Source organism: Rhinopithecus roxellana, chromosome 5, assembly GCF_007565055.1.
Source record: "Rhinopithecus roxellana isolate Shanxi Qingling chromosome 5, ASM756505v1, whole genome shotgun sequence".
NCBI lineage: Eukaryota > Metazoa > Chordata > Mammalia > Primates > Cercopithecidae > Rhinopithecus > Rhinopithecus roxellana.
The window spans coordinates 11,417,514-11,434,116 of NC_044553.1; the positions used below are offsets into that span (position 1 = coordinate 11,417,514).

Genomic DNA, 16,603 nt, shown 5'->3' on the forward strand with positions numbered 1-16,603 from the left:
GTTAAAAAAAAATGTATCTTGGCCGGGCGCAGTGGCTCACATCTGTAATCCCAGCACTTTGGGAGGCCGAGGCAGGCGGATCACAAGGGCAAGAAATCGAGACCATCCTGGCCAACATGGTGAAACCTCGTCTCTAAATTAGCTGGGCGACGTAGAGCGCGCCTGTAGTCCCAGCTACTTGGGAGGCTGAGGCAGGAGAATCGTTTGAAACCGGGAAGCGGAGGTTGCAGTGAGCCGAGATCGCGCCGCGCCACTGCACTCTGGCCTGGCAACAGAGCGGGACTCCGTCTCCAAAAATATATATATTGCATATATGTATATATTTTGCACACCATATAATTATCACGACATCTTTATTGCTAGTTAGTAGGTTCCTTGACTGGGGTCATGTCATCTGTGCCTGACATAGGAGGTAATGTTTATTCAGAAATGAAGATGGCGGCTGGGCGCGGTGGCTCACGCCTGTAATACCAGCACTTTGGGAGGCCGAAGAGGGCGGATCGCTTGAGGCTAGCAGGGTGAGACCCCATCTCTACCAAAAACACAAAAATCAGCCGGGTGTGGTGACACACGCCTGTAGTCCCAGCTACTAGGAGGCTAAGATGAGAGGATGGCTTGAGACCAGCAGGCAGAGGTTGCATTGAGCCGAGATCCCGCCACCGCACTCCAGCCTGGGTGACAGATGCCTTGTCTCAAAAACCACAAAAAAGAACATGGGAGAAGAGGCATTGATGAGGAAAACTCAGCAAAGACAGCAAATATCAATTTGTTAAGCTATTTGCAAAGGTTTTCCCTTTCCTGTATTAATCTTTTCCCTCTCCCCACTTTTGGCCCGAGGATCTGAATCGTTGGGTCAGGCAGAAATCAGACCGCGTCCATACCCAGCCTCCTTCGAGGCCTAGCTGTAAAAACCGCTGAGCAAAGGGAATCCAGAATCAGCCCTCAAGCAACTCAAGACAAGTTAGCAATTTCCGCCGGGATGCCGTGAACATCGGCGACCACTGGCGTTTCCTCTGAGTCCTCGGAACTCCGGAAACTCTGGGAGCTTTCAGCCGGCTCATCAGGGGAAAGCGGCCCGGGGCCGGCGCCAGGTGGAGCCCATCCCCCGGGTCTGGCGGGCCGCAGTACCGCCAGGGGCCTGCGGGAGGCGCACGCGGCGCGGCCTGAGGGGAGGGGGAGAGCGGGCGGAGGCGGTGCGCTCGGCGCTTCCTGTTCCGGCGCCAGGAGGAGCCGCGCGCTGCTGGTGCTGTTGCCGCCGCTGCTTTCCCCGCCGTCAGTCAGGCTGCGCCCGCATCTTCAGGGCCCAGTCCCTCGGACCCATCGCCGCTTCTAGACCCTACTGCGGTCTCGGATATTGCCGGGTGAGGCTGCTTCGGTACTAGTGGGAGTCGTGAAGGGGAATCGGGGAGCTGGGGTTGCGGAGCCCGCGGGCCCGGCCAAGCGGGAAGCGGGTGCGGTAACTGAGGTGCATCGAGGCACGTCCAGTGCTCGGGCCGTGGTCGCCTGCCTGGGACCGGGGCTAAGCGTTTCTTCGGTCGCCTTCCTCCACGCTGCGGGCTGCCTGGGGATCGCCCCCCAGGGAGAAGGTGTAGGAGGCCGCTGACGTCGCGCCCGACGGGTTTCTGGGCGCCTGACGTCAGGCCTGGCTGCGGGGCGGGGCGGGCGCGGGCCGGCCCCTCCCCCACCCTTTCCCGGCGGGCGCGACCCGCTCGGAGGCCGGTTCGCTCCGGTTGATCCCGGACTCCCTTTGTTTGTGCGTCCTTAAAGGGCTGCCGGCCTCGCGCCTCTTGTCCCCGATTTCCCCTCTACCCCTACCCTATTGCACCCATTCATTAATTTCTAATAAAAAGGGAAAAGCCTGAAAAGATTATTACAGGAATCTCGGGCGCTTGTTAATCCGCAGTGTGACAACGTTCTGGTTATGACTCACTAGAGGAATTGCCCACGGATACATTAGATGAATACCCAGGGCAAACCACGAGAAGGGCAGAATTTAGGAATCTCCGTTTTTAGGACTGAAGAGCACATACCTGCGATAGCTTATATATAGGGGGACCGTTTTCCTCTTTACCTTGAAAAGCAAGAGTACAGCTTTTAATAGGTAAAGATTCCGGTGTTAAAGCATGAAGCCGGACTCACTCGACCGAAAAATTTTTTTTTAGTTTTACTACTAGAGAAATACACACCTGGGGGTTGTAAAGGTCTCTTTTGAAAACGAACCCTCATTACAGGCAAAGGTAGCCTTCAGAAACATTTCGTAAGTTCTTTGTTCACTGGTGTTCTGTGAGGGAAGAATAGAAATTTTTCATGCTGGCATCTCTGAGCCCACAATGCAAAGCGAGTTTGCTTCAGAAACTTGGAGTGAATTGCAAATATTGGAATGTTCTCTTCCTCTCTCCAGGAGGAATGGGTAATATCCATCCCCAGTCTCTTAGCTGAAACTTTTGAAGCTAGTGTGTTTTGAATTCAAAAATACTTGGATTTTATCTTCATCTTTTTAGAAAGACGACATGTTAGACGAGAGAGAACACCCCCAGCAGAGTGCGGCACCGCATAATCCAACATTAATATTTGCAGCAATAGATGTGAACATTCATTCTAAGTGGGGGCGAATAGAAACTATAAATGGCTTCAGGTCACATTTTGCCACCATGTAAGATTTGTGCCAAACTTGGGAAAGTTTATTTTTTCAGAAGTCTCTGGATTGAGAAGGGCAGATAAAGATTTATGGACCTAAAAGTAGGCATCGTAAAAGCTAATATTTGTTGACGTTTTGCTATATTCCAGGCAGTGACTAAGAGAATATAGCTTGTTTATTATATAAGTCTTAGAGCAAATCTATGATGTGGGTACGATTCTGATCTCCCTTTGCCGCAAGTTTGGAGAGTTGGACTTGTCAAGTCTGGCCAGTCCAACCAGTGAAGAGCTGCAGTTGTAGCTGGATAGTCATACTTTAGCGTTTACTCTTTTACCTATAAGCTAGATGTCCACATACAAAGGAAAGAGAATTTGGTACTTGTTTTCCACCCAAGCACTATTTTAGGCACTTGATTGGACAGAGTCCCATTTAGTTCCTCGCAGCATTACAGGCCTGGTTGTTTTTTGTTTTTTTGTTTTTTGTTTTTAACTGCTTTTTACAAACAGTATGGCGTGTTCTTTATAGTTCAGGTTCGTTCAGATGAGCCGACTCTTACTGAAATAATTCAAACCCTCGTCTAAGGTCTCTCTGCTAAGACTTTCCCCTTCCCTTGCTATATTCTAACCCATCTGAACTGCTTATACCTCCTCACAGATTCTCCCAATTTTTACACCAACTGCTCTTCTTTCCCTAGGGCCCATTTCACCGCCCTCTACTCCCAGCTCTTTCCTTATGGTCCTTATGGACTGCAAAAGACAGCACATCTCAGGAATCTCCATGTAATACTATAATTTCTCTAAAGCCCAACACATTGTTTGGCACATATGTTCCAGTAAATATATAACTAAATGCCAAGAAATATTGCAGGTTGCATATCCCTTATCCCAAATGCTTGGAACCAGAAGTGTTTCAGATTTTGGATTTTTTTTTATATTACACCAGTTGAGCATCCGAAATCCAGAATACTCTAACGAGCATTTTCTTTGAGCGGCATGTTGGCACTCAAAAAGTTTCAGATTTTTGAGCATTTCAAAACCCCCGTTTTTGAGTTGCCCAAATGTAAAAAATGGAACATAATCAGATAAATGAGCCAATGCTGAAAACTAGCATGTATTCTAATTTATAACTTTTTATTTTTGGAGACAGTCACTCACTGCAAGTTCCGCCTCCTAGGTTCAAGCGATTCTCCTGCCTCAGCCTACCGAAGTAGCTCGGATTACAGGTGTCTGCCACCATGCCCAGCTAATTTTTTGTATTTTTGGTTGAGATGGGGTTTCACCATTTTGGCAAGGCTGGTCTTGAACTCCTGATCTCGCGTGATCCACCCCCCCTTGGCCTCCCAAAGTGCCAGGATTACAGGCTTGAGACACTGTGCCTGGCCATTAATTTATATTTTCAGTATGATACATATCATCCCCTGCATACTAAACAAATCACCCCCAAATTTTTGATTTTATTTAATTTCGCCTAATAAATATCTAACATGTATATAGCACTTTATAGATTAAGTGTGTTACTATTTTCTGTGCAGTGGGCAGGAGTTAAAACTTCTACAGATGGAAAATGGTCTCTTATTGAGAAGTTTATTTTTGTCAAAAGATATTGTCAAAAGGATTGATGTCTGGGTTTCATCACTGTGTAGTCCCATACTGTTTATTACTCTATCACAATTTGAAGGCTCTGTGAAATATCCATGAACTCCACTAGTAATTCATGGAGTTCAACTTTATTAACCACCTTCCTCCCTGACCCATGATTGAATTGTCATTTTTACCCTAACAGCCGTGAGAGTTTCCAAAATGTTATGTTTTACTTTTCTAGTGTATGTCAAAAGAAATTTTGTACTGTTTTAAAATTACTATTCTTGCTGCTCAGAGAATAAAAATTATTATTTTTCAGATGATGGGTGGATCGGATCATGCTATAAAATGGTAACAAAGTTTTGGAAATAATCGCTTTAGATTATTCCAAAAAAGAAAAAAAAATGAAAGCCTTTCTTCAGTATACATTTTTTTTGTGAGTTCAAGGTTACATTGGCCTCATCTTAATAATTAGCAGTGAATCAGATATTTTGGAATAGCTTTATATTTTTATTTATTTTTCGTTTTGAGACAGTGTCTCACTGTATTGCCCAGGCTGGTCTCTTAACTACTGGCCTCAAGCGGTCTTCCCACCTCAGCCTCCTAAGAAGCTGGAATTACAGGTGCACACGACCAAGCGTGGCTTAGAGTAGCTTTTTAGAAAACCTAAACTTTTTACATTCTGCAACTCTCCTCATATTGAAACGTTCATGTCCAACTCTGTTTTTCACCTTTTCTAATGAAAGTATTCTCCAGAGAGCAAATTGGAATGCTTCCAATTGCAGTTGTTCCCCCTTATCCTAGGGTGACACATTGCAAGACTCCCCAATGAATCCCTGAAACTGAAGTCTATACACTGCCGAAGCCTAAGTGTACCATGTTTTTTAGATCTAATAACCAAGATGGGCTGATAGCGTATACAGCATGGATACACTGGACAAAGGGATGATTCACATCCTAGGCAGGAGGGTGCAAACTTTCATTTCGCTACTCAGAACATGCTCTTGCCCCATTTAAAACTTAAGAATTGGCCAGGTGCAGTGGTTCATGCCTGTAATCCCAGCACTTTGGGAGACCGAGGCAGGCGGATTACTTGAGGCCAGGAGTTCGAGACCAGTCTGGCCAACATGGTGAAACCCCATCTCTACCAACAATTAAAAATTAGCTGGGCATGGTGTCATGTGCCTGTAATCCCAGCTGCTCGGGAGACTCAGGTAGGAGAATCACTTAAACCTGGGAGGCTGAGGTTGCAGTGAGTCGAGATCACACCACTGCACTTTAGCCTGGATGGCAGAACAAGACTCCGTCCCAAAAACAAAACTTACTAATTGTTTATTTCTGGAATTTTCCATTTAGTATGTTCGGACCTGGTAACTAAAACCACGGATGAGGGGGGATTACCCTGACATGAATGCTGATTATTCTAGTAATGGAGAACTGGTCACTTCACTAAGACAGTGCCATAGAACAGAACTTGTTATTAATTCCTATGCTTAGGGCTTCGCTTTTTAATCACGAGATTCTAGCACCTCCCCTATCTTCCAAACTTGGATTTTGAACTTTAAAATTTTGAAGTAGTATTGTGAATCAGTTGAATATTATTAACTTGTAGAATAATTTATGTAATTCTGTGACTGGGTAACTGTAATTCTGAAAACCTGAACAGTCAAGACCATTTGGTTCACTTTGATTCTCAACTCCAGAATTAATATGAACTTTGATACAGATTCATTTTCTATTTTATTGTGTGATATGATTGATGTTAAACCTTAACATGGAAATGGGTTGTATGTGTTTTTTGATACTCTGAATAAAAAGGATATAGCAGTTGGGATAGGCTTGGGTTCTTGTCCTTCATGTTCTTGTCCTTTCATTCCTCATGATAACCAAATCATAATTAGAAATAAGATGCTAAGGGGCCGGGTGCGGTGGCTCATGCCTGTAATCCCAACACTTTGGGAGGCCAAGGCGGGCGGATCACCTGAGGTCAGGAGTTCAAGATCAGCTTGACCAACATGGGAAAACCCTGTCTCTACAAAAAATCAGCCGGGCGTGGTGGTGCGTGCCTGTAATCCCAGCTACTCTGGAGGCTGAGGCAGGAGAATCACTTGAACCCGGGAGGCAGAGATTGCGGGGAGCCAAGATCGCACCATTGCACTCCACCCTGGGCAACAAGAATGAAACTCTGTCTAGAAAAAAAAAATAGTAAGATGCTAAGAATATAAGAATACAAAGGTGACTCTATATTAATACTGTATTGATAGGTCAAAGGAGAAAAACCATGAGATCCATTCATTAGATACTGAAAAGTCTTTTGAGGGAATTTAGTGTCTTCTTGCTTTCTTTATTAACTAACAAAATAGGAATAAATAAATAATAGCATAGGCATAAATTAAAAACTTAATGTAATTTTTTAAAATCTCAAACTAAAAATGGGAATCATACTTAAACATTAGAAGCATTCCCAGGAGAGTTGGAACAAGACTGCTGTGCCCACTGTCACTACTTAACATTTCATTATTTAAGTCCTAGCAGGTGCAAAAGAGAAAATATGCATAATTATTAGAGAAGGAAAATTATTTTTTGCAAATGGCATATTTTTTAAATCTGGAAATCCCAGAAAATCAAGTGAGAAACTTTGAAGAATAATTTAGTAATGTTGCATCCTACCCTAGGTTAATTAATACAAAGAAGAGTTAAATTCCTATGGCATATTTCTGGTCATAAAAACATCACTAAACTTTTAAATAAAACCCAAAACACTTCTAGTATTAAACATTTAAATGGGCTGGGCACAGTGGCTCACGCCTGTAATCCCAGCACTTTGGGAGGCCAAGGCGGGCGGATCACAAGGTCAAGAGATCGAGACCATCCTGGTCAACATGGTGAAATCCTGTCTCTACTAAAAGTACAAAAATGAGCTGGGCGTAGTGGCACACACCTGTAGTCCCAGTTACTCAGGAGGCTGAGGCAGGAGAATTGCTTGAACCGAGGAGGCAGAGGTTGCAGTGAGCCGAGATCGCACCACTGTGCTCCAGCCTGGCGACAGAGCGAGACTCCATCTTTTAAAAAAAAAAAAAAAAATGATTTCTGCTAAAAATTTTAAAAATTAGCTGGTTGTCGTGGTGCATGCCTGTGGTCCCAGCTATTGAAAGGCTAAGGTGGGAGGATCACTTGAGCATGGGAGGTCGAGGTTGCGGTGAGCTGTGATCACACCACTGCACTCCAGCCTGGGTGACAGAGCAAGACCCTGTCTCAAAAAAAAAAAAAATGGAAATGAATGTGAGCTGTGTATACATTTGAGAAAGATTAATAAAAAGATAATTATTTGCCTCCCTATTCCAGTTCAGGGTCTCAATGGCTGGAGCCTTTCCTGGCAATTCAGAGCCCAGGATGGGAACCAGCCCTGAACTGGATGCCATCCCAGCTCAGGGTGCTCTCGCCCACACCCCCACCCATGGAGACTGGGCCGAGTAGACACATCCATTCATGTGCATCTTTGGGATGTGGGAGGAAACTGGAGTACTTGGAGAAGACCATAAAGATGGGAGAATGAGCTAGCTTCACACAGTGACCTCAGCTGAGACTTTTTTTTTCTTCTCATCAACATTATAACAAAACAAAGTTGAATGAAACGTTTTTTGAGGACCTGCTGTAGACTAAAAGTTAAAACCCTGTCCCATATTTGAACGATCAATTAGAAAGTACAATGGAAGAAAAGAGCCTATTTGCAACCACAGGAAAAAGTTTAACAGAAATCCCTTAAAAGAAATGTATATATGAGATCTGATCAAGAAAATGATCTACATGAAAAGGACGGGAACTAAACAGTCCTCTGTATCTGCATTTGCAGGTAGAAAATATTCAGGGAGCCGGCTGAGGTGGTTCTCACCTGTAATCCGAGCACTTTGGGAGGCCGAGGTGGGCGGATCACTTGAGGCCAGGAGTTGAAGAGTAACCTGGCCAACGTGGTGAAACCCTATCTCTTAAAAATACGAAAAATTAACTGGGCATGGTGGCGCTTGCCTATAATCTCAGTTACTCAGGAGGCTGAGGCAGGAGAATCTCTTGAACCAAGGAGATGGAGGTTGCGGTGAGCTGAGATCATGCTGTTGCACTCCAACCTGAGCAACAGAGTGAGACCCTGTCTCAAAAAAAAAGAAAAAATACTTGGGAGAAACACAATAAAAATAACAATAAAAAATATAAGTTAATATAATTATATAGTACTCACACTTTTAAGTGTTATAAATAATATAGAGTTTTTTTGTGTGTGTTTTTTTTTTTTTTTTGGTTTTTTTTTTTTTTTTTGAGACGGAGTCTCGCTCTGTCACCCAGGCTGGAGTGCAGTGGTGCGATCCTGGCTCACTGCAAGTTCTGCCGCCTCCTGGGTTCAAGCCATTCTCCTGCCTCAGCCTCCCTAGAAGCTGGGACTACAGGCGCCCGCCACCACACCCGGCTAATTTTTTTGTATTTTTAGTAGAGACGGGGTTTCACCGTATTCACCAGGATGGTCTTGATCTCCTGACCTCGTGATCTGCCCGCCTCGGCCTCCCAAAGTGCTGGGATTACAGGCTTGAGCCACTGCTCCCGGCCTATAGAGATGATTTATACAGGAGAATGTGCATAGGTTATATGCAGATACCACACCATTTTATATCAGGTACTTGAGCATCCTGGGATTTGAGTATCTGCGGGGGTCCTAGAACCAATCTCCCTCAGGTACTGAGGGACTACTATACCTTGTTCTTGAATGAGATGATTCGACATTATAAGTAGATGTTCCCCTAGATTCATCTGTAAATTTAATACATTTCCAACCAGCATGCTAACAGATTTTTTTTTTAATGAAATGGAAAAAATACGTAGGAAAATCTGGGGGGGAAAAAAAGACAGTAGGGTGACTCACATTAATGTTTATTTAAAATATATTATAAAGCTTTTGTAATTAAAATGGAATGGTACAGTTGCAGACCAGTAGAAAAGAATAAAGTCAGCCTCGTGCAGTGGTTCACGCCTGTAATCCCAACACTCTGGGAGTCCGAGGCAGGCACATCACTTGAGCTCTGGAGTTCAAGACCAGCCTGGCAACATGGTGAAAGCCCGTCTCTACAAAAAACTAGCTGGGCAGGATCGATTGATCCCAGAAGGTAGAGTCTGCAATGAGCTTATGATGCTCTGGCCGGGGAACAAAGCAAGACTCTGTCTCAAAAAGAAAAGAAGAAAGTCCACAATATCTGATGGAAATGAAGAAGCCTGTATAGCCTGCTTGTTAAGGGCCTAAGCTCTGGAGTCATACTGGGTTTGAACTGCTTCTCTCCTTGTCATTAGTTCTGGGACCTTAAGTTAACTTGCCAAGCTTCCTCTTCTCCAGCTGTTTGGGGGTGAAAATAAAATTTGTATCATAAGGTTCTGGAGCTACCAAGTGAGGTGGTGCACAGTGCACCACCATGTTCCATGGTAAATATTGGATAAATGCTAGTTATAAATGGCAGCAGTAGAGTAGTAAAGGTAGCTTGTCCAATTAGTTGAGAAAAGGTAGATAGTTGATAATTATTGTTTGGAAGAATTCAAAGATTTTAAACAAGTTAAACCATAAAAGTACTATATGAAAGCAAGGCAGAGTAGGGAAGGCCTTTGTAAATATATCACAAAATCCAGAAGCCACATACAGGAAAAGATTGATAGATTTGATGACATGAAATTTAAAACTTTTGTATTACCAGAATATGCCATTTAAGAGATCTACAGATAAAATGAATTTGGGAGAAATTTTTTTTTTTTTTTTGAGACAGAAGTCTGGCTCTGTCTCCCAGGCTGGAGTGCAGTGGTGCAATCTTGGCTCACTGCAAGCTCCACCTCCCAGGCTCATGCCGTTCTCCTGCCTCAGCCTCCCGAGTAGCTGGGACTACAGGCACCTGCCACCATACCCGGCTAATTTTTTTTTGTATTTTTAGTAGAGGCAGGGTTTCACCGTGTTAGCCAGGATGGTCTCCATCTCCTGAGCTCGTGATCCACGCCTTGGCCTCCCAAAGTGCTAGGATTACAGGCATGAGCCACCGTACCTGGCCGAAAAACATTAATCTCATATATGAGAGCTAGTCTCCTTAGTATCTTACAAAGCAGTGAGAGAAAAAGATGTGCTACTGAGTAGTAAAATGATCAAAGGCAAAGAGTACATACAGTCTTTTATTTATATAAAGTCAAAGAACCAGCAAAATTAAGTCAAAAATTGACTGCCATGTGGCATGGCAGTTGATTGGAAAAGAGCATGAGTAAACTTTCTGGAGTGAGAAATGTTCTGTATCTTGGGGTGGTTACAGGGGCGTATACAATTATCAGAGCTTGTTAATCTGAACACGTAAGATCTCTGCATTTTGTTGAGTGCTAATTATACTTCAATTTTAAAATTCGTAAAAGTACTCCAGGACATCAATAAATTTAAATTTGGGGATACACACAGTGGCTCATGCCTGTAATCCCAATACTTTGGGAGGCTGAGGCAGGAGGGTTCCTTGAGCCCAAGAGTTTGAGACCAGGTCTGGGCAACATAGTGAGACACCTGTCTCTACAAAAAAAAAATTTTTAATTTTAAGAAATTTGCTGGGCCCCTGGCACACGCCTGTAGTACCGGCTGTTAGGGAGACTGAGGCAAGAAGATGACTTGAGCCCAGGAGGTCAGGGTTGCAGTGAGCTGTGATCTTGCCACTGCACTCCAGCGGGGGTGACAGAATGAGACCCTGTCTCCAAAAAAAAAGACAAGGAAGTGTAAGTTAAAATAAGATGCTACTTTTTAATACCTATTGTCATTATAAACAATGAATTTAGTAATATCCAGTGGTAGAAGAGGAGTTAGAGAAATGAGTGACTAAATTGGCATGAACTTTTAAAATGGATTTTAGATAAATTTATCTGTTGACTCTAAATTCCATGTCCAGTGCTTTTTCCCGGTGATCGATTCTCACAAACAAAGATAAGTGTTCAGAGATGTTCACTGTATCATACCTAAAACAACTTACACTGCTACAAAAAGAATGTAAATTAAATTGCAAATCATTTTTGTATGATGTGCAGCCATTAAGAGGGATGAAGTTGATAGAGCTGTATGAACTATTATGGAAAATTTTCCTATGTAAAGAAAAACACATTACATAAATGATTAAGATTCTGTTTAGGTAATAATAATGTATGCATAGAAAGTTCCTTAAGGAATATTTAAGAAATGTTGAACACTGATTTTGAACTTTTTCTTCCTTCATTTCTTTTCTTCTTTTAGGAAAATGTCTGATGAATTTTCGGTAAGTTGATGAGTTTATCTGTGCTAAGTTTTTCATCTCTTAAGAAAAACAACGTAGTCCTAACTGGCCTTCATAAATCTTTTCACTTAAAAGAGATGCTTTAACCAGGCGCGATGGTGTGCACCTGTAGTCCTAGCTACTTGGGAGGATCCCTTGACCCCACGATTTCCAGGCTGCAGTGAGCCATGATCGTGCCATTGCACTCCTGCCTGGGCAACAGAGTGAGACTCTGTTTATAAATAAATAAAAGAGATGCTTTTTGTGATTCTTGGCTTTGGGAGTAGGAGAGGGATTTTGATAGGTGATTTGCCTTGGTTTACTGAGATAATAGCATGTTTGGAAATGTTTCCTATATTTCTTTATGAATCCTTAAATGAAAATTTAAGATGTGACTTCTATTCTCTTTTACCCTGGTAGTATTAATAGCCAACATTTATTGGAAATTATTATATACCAGGCACTCTGTTAAGTGTACTACATGAACTATCATATTTAAGCCTCAAGTTAACCCTAAAATAGTTTTTGAAACTGAAGAAGCTCTATCTCAGAGTATGTAGCTCCTTTGAGGTTAAGCCAGGATTCAAATCCATACCTTGACTGTTAGTTCTATCTTCTTAATTACTGTACTTTGTTATATTAATACAGCAGAGAAATGAAGCACAATATGATTAGTTGTATTTAGAAAACAAGCTTCTCTGAAGAACTTGCACTGTAAAGTTGATATTCAAAGTAACACCTCAAGTTTTATGTTAAATCGAGTATATTTTAAATAACTAACTTAGCTTTTGAAGATGTTCTTGAGGTTTATAATCCCTGGCCCTGTAGGTTACTGTTCTTTGTGGGTTTATAATGGTGTTTGGTATAACTTTTCTCTCAATAAGATAGTCAGATGTTATCTGTTTTGTATTCCAGTTGGCAGATGCACTACCTGAACACTCCCCTGCCAAAACCTCTGCTGTGAGCAATACAAAACCTGGCCAACCTCCTCAAGGCTGGCCAGGCTCCAGCCCTTGGAATAATCCGAGTGCTCCACCTTCGGTGCCATCTGGACTCCCACCAAGTGCAACACCCTCCACTGTGCCTTTTGGACCAGCACCAACAGGAATGTATCCCTCCGTGCCTCCCACCGGACCACCTCCAGGACCCCCAGCACCCTTTCCTCCTTCTGGACCATCATGCCCCCCACCCGGTGGTCCTTATCCAGCCCCAACAGTGCCAGGCCCTGGCCCCACAGGGCCATATCCTACACCAAATATGCCCTTTCCAGAGCTACCCAGACCATATGGTGCACCCACAGATCCAGCTGCAGCTGGTCCTTTAGGTCCATGGGGATCCATGTCTTCTGGACCTTGGGCGCCAGGAATGGGAGGGCAGTATCCTACCCCTAATATGCCATATCCATCTCCAGGGCCATATCCCGCTCCTCCTCCTCCCCAAGCCCCTGGGGCAGCACCACCTGTTCCATGGGGCACCGTTCCACCAGGAGCCTGGGGACCACCAGCACCATATCCTGCCCCTACAGGATCGTATCCCACACCAGGACTCTATCCTACTCCCAGTAATCCTTTCCAAGTGCCTTCAGGACCTTCTGGTGCTCCACCGATGCCTGGTGGCCCCCATGTGAGTGTTCAATTTGTTATTTAAAGTGTACTAATTGTACATAGCACAACTGAAAGATTGTTTCTCCCCAGTTTTGGATGGAAGGTTAAGAAGGCTTTTAAGTTTTTAAAAGAGGGTGTGTGTATATTAAATGAGTAAATTTCAAACCTTCAGGTAAAGCATTTAAAAGGATGAAAGCAGTATTTTAAGTATTCCTTGTGCTAAAAAGAAAAATTTTCCAAAGATCCCCAAAAACTTTGTAATGTAGTAAGCAGCGTCCCTCAATAGCATCCTTTAGTTAAACTCTGAGATTCGTTGGGCTTTTTGTTTTATTATTACTGTTTCTCAGTATTGTTTCATAGCATCAAACCAAAGTACAGTTCAGTAAAAGCAGTCTGTGTCTAGCCTGATAGAGGTAGATTTTTAGAGAATCCAAGCCAGTGAGTAGGTAATGTTGCCCATCTTTCAAGCAGTTCTCAAGCTTAAGATTATACCCCTATTCTTTATTGTCAGTTACATGTAATGCTTTATGCTTTACTGTTAGACAAGCCAGAGTGGGGTTAACATCTTAGTTGAGGAGCCTGCCTTGGTCATATAACCGAATGGAAAAGTACCCCATTTCCCCTGTAAGGTAAGCCAAGCGAGTATCCAAACGCAGAAGAAAGATTTTCCTTAGGAAAAAAAAGTCTGTTAACTCTTTTTTTTTTTTTTTTTTTTTTTTTGAGACCGTCTTGCTCTGTCATCCAGGCAGGATTGCAGTGCAGTGGTGCAGTCTCTTGGTTCGCTGCAATATCTACCTCCCAGGTTCAAGCAATTCTCCTGAGTAGCTGGGATTACAGGCATGCGCCACCACACTGCCTCATTTTTTAATTTTTAGTAGAGATGGAGTTTCACCATGTTGGCCAGGCTGGTCTTGAACTCCTGACCTCAAGTGATCCGCCCACTTCAGCCTCCCAAAGTGCTGGGATTACAGGCCTGAGCCACCGTGCATGGCCAGGAAAAAAAAAAATCTGTTAACTCTTAATACACAAATAACTAGTCAGATCTCTGATTAGATTAGTCAAACATCCACTCCAGCTATAAAGGAAAAGAGATCTTTAAAGTATCCCCAAAACTTCCTCCTTGCATTAGTGTAATTTCTTGCTATATATATTATCTAAAAATATTTGTTTTGCAAAGTGTACACCAGAGTAAGTGATGTGACTCGCTGTTTGGATTTATTAAGCAATAAATTTACTTTAAGCCACAGTAAGGAGTTAATAAACTCCATTTGCAAAATCTAGAAGTTGACTTTTTCTTTTTTCTATTGCAGTCTTACCATTAAGTTAACAATGGACGAAGAGATGACGCTTTGCTTTTTGAAGTACATATATATGCACATGAATGCATATATAAAAATTGCTGGTTTCACTATTAGAGGGCATTCATGAAAGAACAACTCTTGCACCTCTCAGAGAAGATAAACTGCCTCTTGTACTTGGATGTGTAGTACATCATATGTATACAATCAGATAAAACCATAGAAGTAAATCATTCAGATGTGATTTTTATTTGGTTTTCATGGAAAGTTAAAGTGATAAACTATATTGAATAGCTCTGACAGAATTTGTTTAAATTATGAAACTACACACTTAAAAATCTAAGATGTGGATTATTGTTAGAATCTGCAATTTCATTGGCAAATTATTTCAAGTATTTTTCTATAATCACTTTCCCCTTCTAAATAAATAAACTTTGAGAATAACCCATCATAATCCAAACAAATAATGCCTCAACATTTTGAGCTACTCTGTCGGACAAATAAACCTGTTCCTCTTGAGGTTATATTTTGGATATACATTTTTAAACTGTCAGTAATTATTGTCAGATGTGGAGTTCAATAACCAGCCAGTGTTCATTTTTATCCTTGAGCTTTCAGTAAAAACTTCCTGGTTTTAGTCATTGGGTCATACAGCACTAAAGTCTGCTATTTATGGAAACTAACTTTTTTGTTTTTAATCCAGGCCAACATATATGTAAATTAAATTTTTAGATAATTGATTATCTCTTTGTACTACTTGAGATTTGATTATGAGATGTGCATATTGCTTTGTGAAGAGCTTGAGGAAGGAAATAATTCTCTCCTTTGTTTTGAACCTCAAACTAGATAAACCCTAGGCATTGCTTAATTGCAACAGGTAATTTTCATTTCCACAAAAACCTGAGGCAGCTCTTCTGCCCAGAGCTTTCCCTGTAGCCACCCCCACCCCACTTGCCCTTGGTTCTTTAGAAGGAACACATCCCTTGATTCCTCCCTGATGTGGTAAACTGGCACACTCTAGGGGTCTAAAACATAAAACAGTTGTGTTTAGAGAACCTTAAGTCATGCAGACATGACTGTTCTCTTTGTACAAGTGTGAATCAAAATATGTATCTGTTTTTCAGAGTCTGGTTAAGCTATGTCATTGTCTGCTGCATAGTTTCCTGAGTCTATTTGTAAAGTGCTTATGGCTAACAGTTCAGTTATGTATTTGTTGACAGGTAAATAAGTGGAGTTGAGTGCCATCTTTGAAAAAATTACCCTCTAGCTCTAACACTGAAAATAATAATAAATTGTAGATCTCTGCAACTAAGTTTAAAGCAGTGTGACTGTGTTGCTTAAATATTATTGTTTATAACCACCAAAAAAAGTCCTAGTAGTTTTTTGGCACCTTATGTTTAAATCAGATTCTTAGATTTAGGGTAGAGCTGACCGTGTTATTTATTAGATAACATTTTGAATGTATCCATTGGATTTCTAAAATGTATTGTGAATTTCTCAGACAAACAGGATTTATGCTGGAGCTCTGTTTTTTGCTTAGAAATAAAATATTTAGTAGTTTATTTCTGCTCTAATTAAAATGTTAAGAATGCCAAATGCTGCCAGTTCTTTGGTTTGATAGCTACCTCCTTTTAAGAAAGCAAAATGGTTACCTTTCAGAGGAACATTCAGTGTTTAATCCTCCCTTATGTTAACTAGATGATAGATGAAAGCTTTTAGAAATTAGAAAGTAGAAACTAATTTGTTAAGATATTTTCGGACTGCGGAATGTTGTTAGGTTTTTCTTTCACTTCTCTGCAAGGACAGGTGTTAGCTATCTACAATACTATTGGACTCTGTTGTCAAAGTAGCCCCCAATCTACAAGGCAGGTAGCCTTGGCTTGAATTATCAATATCAAAATGTCAGTTAACCATGTAGGGATAAAGTAATGTAAAAAGTGAGATGACTGCAAAGATCTCTCTCCTTACAGTTATTTTGGCTGTCCTACATTGGGATAAGCTGACAAATTAGCAGTATTTAGTTTAACACTAGAGCAAATACAATTTGACTAGGAAGAAGAGATAGCAGGTTTGGGAATCTATAATTATGAAGTCCATTGATTTTGAGAGAAAATCCGTTGCTAAAGGATTCGAAGGGCCATGAACACAATTTGGGATTACTACTCCCAATAAGTATAATAATTTTGCT

The 16,603-nt window shown here is 41.9% G+C and overlaps 1 protein-coding gene across 2 annotated transcripts; it reads left to right on the forward strand.

Annotated features, from left to right (window-relative positions):
• Nucleotides 1–1,160: 1,160 nt before the first annotated feature.
• On the forward strand, nucleotides 1,161–16,011 carry MAPK1IP1L (mitogen-activated protein kinase 1 interacting protein 1 like). 2 transcript variants are annotated; one of them, XM_010372038.1, is made up of 4 exons: nucleotides 1,161–1,361; nucleotides 11,495–11,516; nucleotides 12,429–13,136; nucleotides 14,428–16,011. In XM_010372038.1, exons 2-4 carry the CDS (start codon nucleotides 11,499–11,501, stop codon nucleotides 14,437–14,439), a joined length of 738 nt encoding a protein of 245 aa, XP_010370340.1. In that variant the 5' UTR covers nucleotides 1,161–1,361; nucleotides 11,495–11,498; the 3' UTR covers nucleotides 14,440–16,011. The 2 variants fall into 2 exon arrangements, with proteins under 2 accessions (XP_010370340.1, XP_030785637.1); XM_030929777.1 differs by lacking the exon at nucleotides 14,428–16,011 and adding an exon at nucleotides 13,660–13,829.
• The last annotated feature ends 592 nt before the right edge of the window (nucleotides 16,012–16,603 follow it).

Bases quoted from the DNA above. Each gene is read 5' to 3' on its own strand.
- MAPK1IP1L (XM_030929777.1), top strand. The intron at 13,137-13,659 runs GTGAGTGTTCAA...CTTTACTGTTAG, and splicing joins CGATGCCTGGTGGCCCCCAT to ACAAGCCAGAGTGGGGTTAA.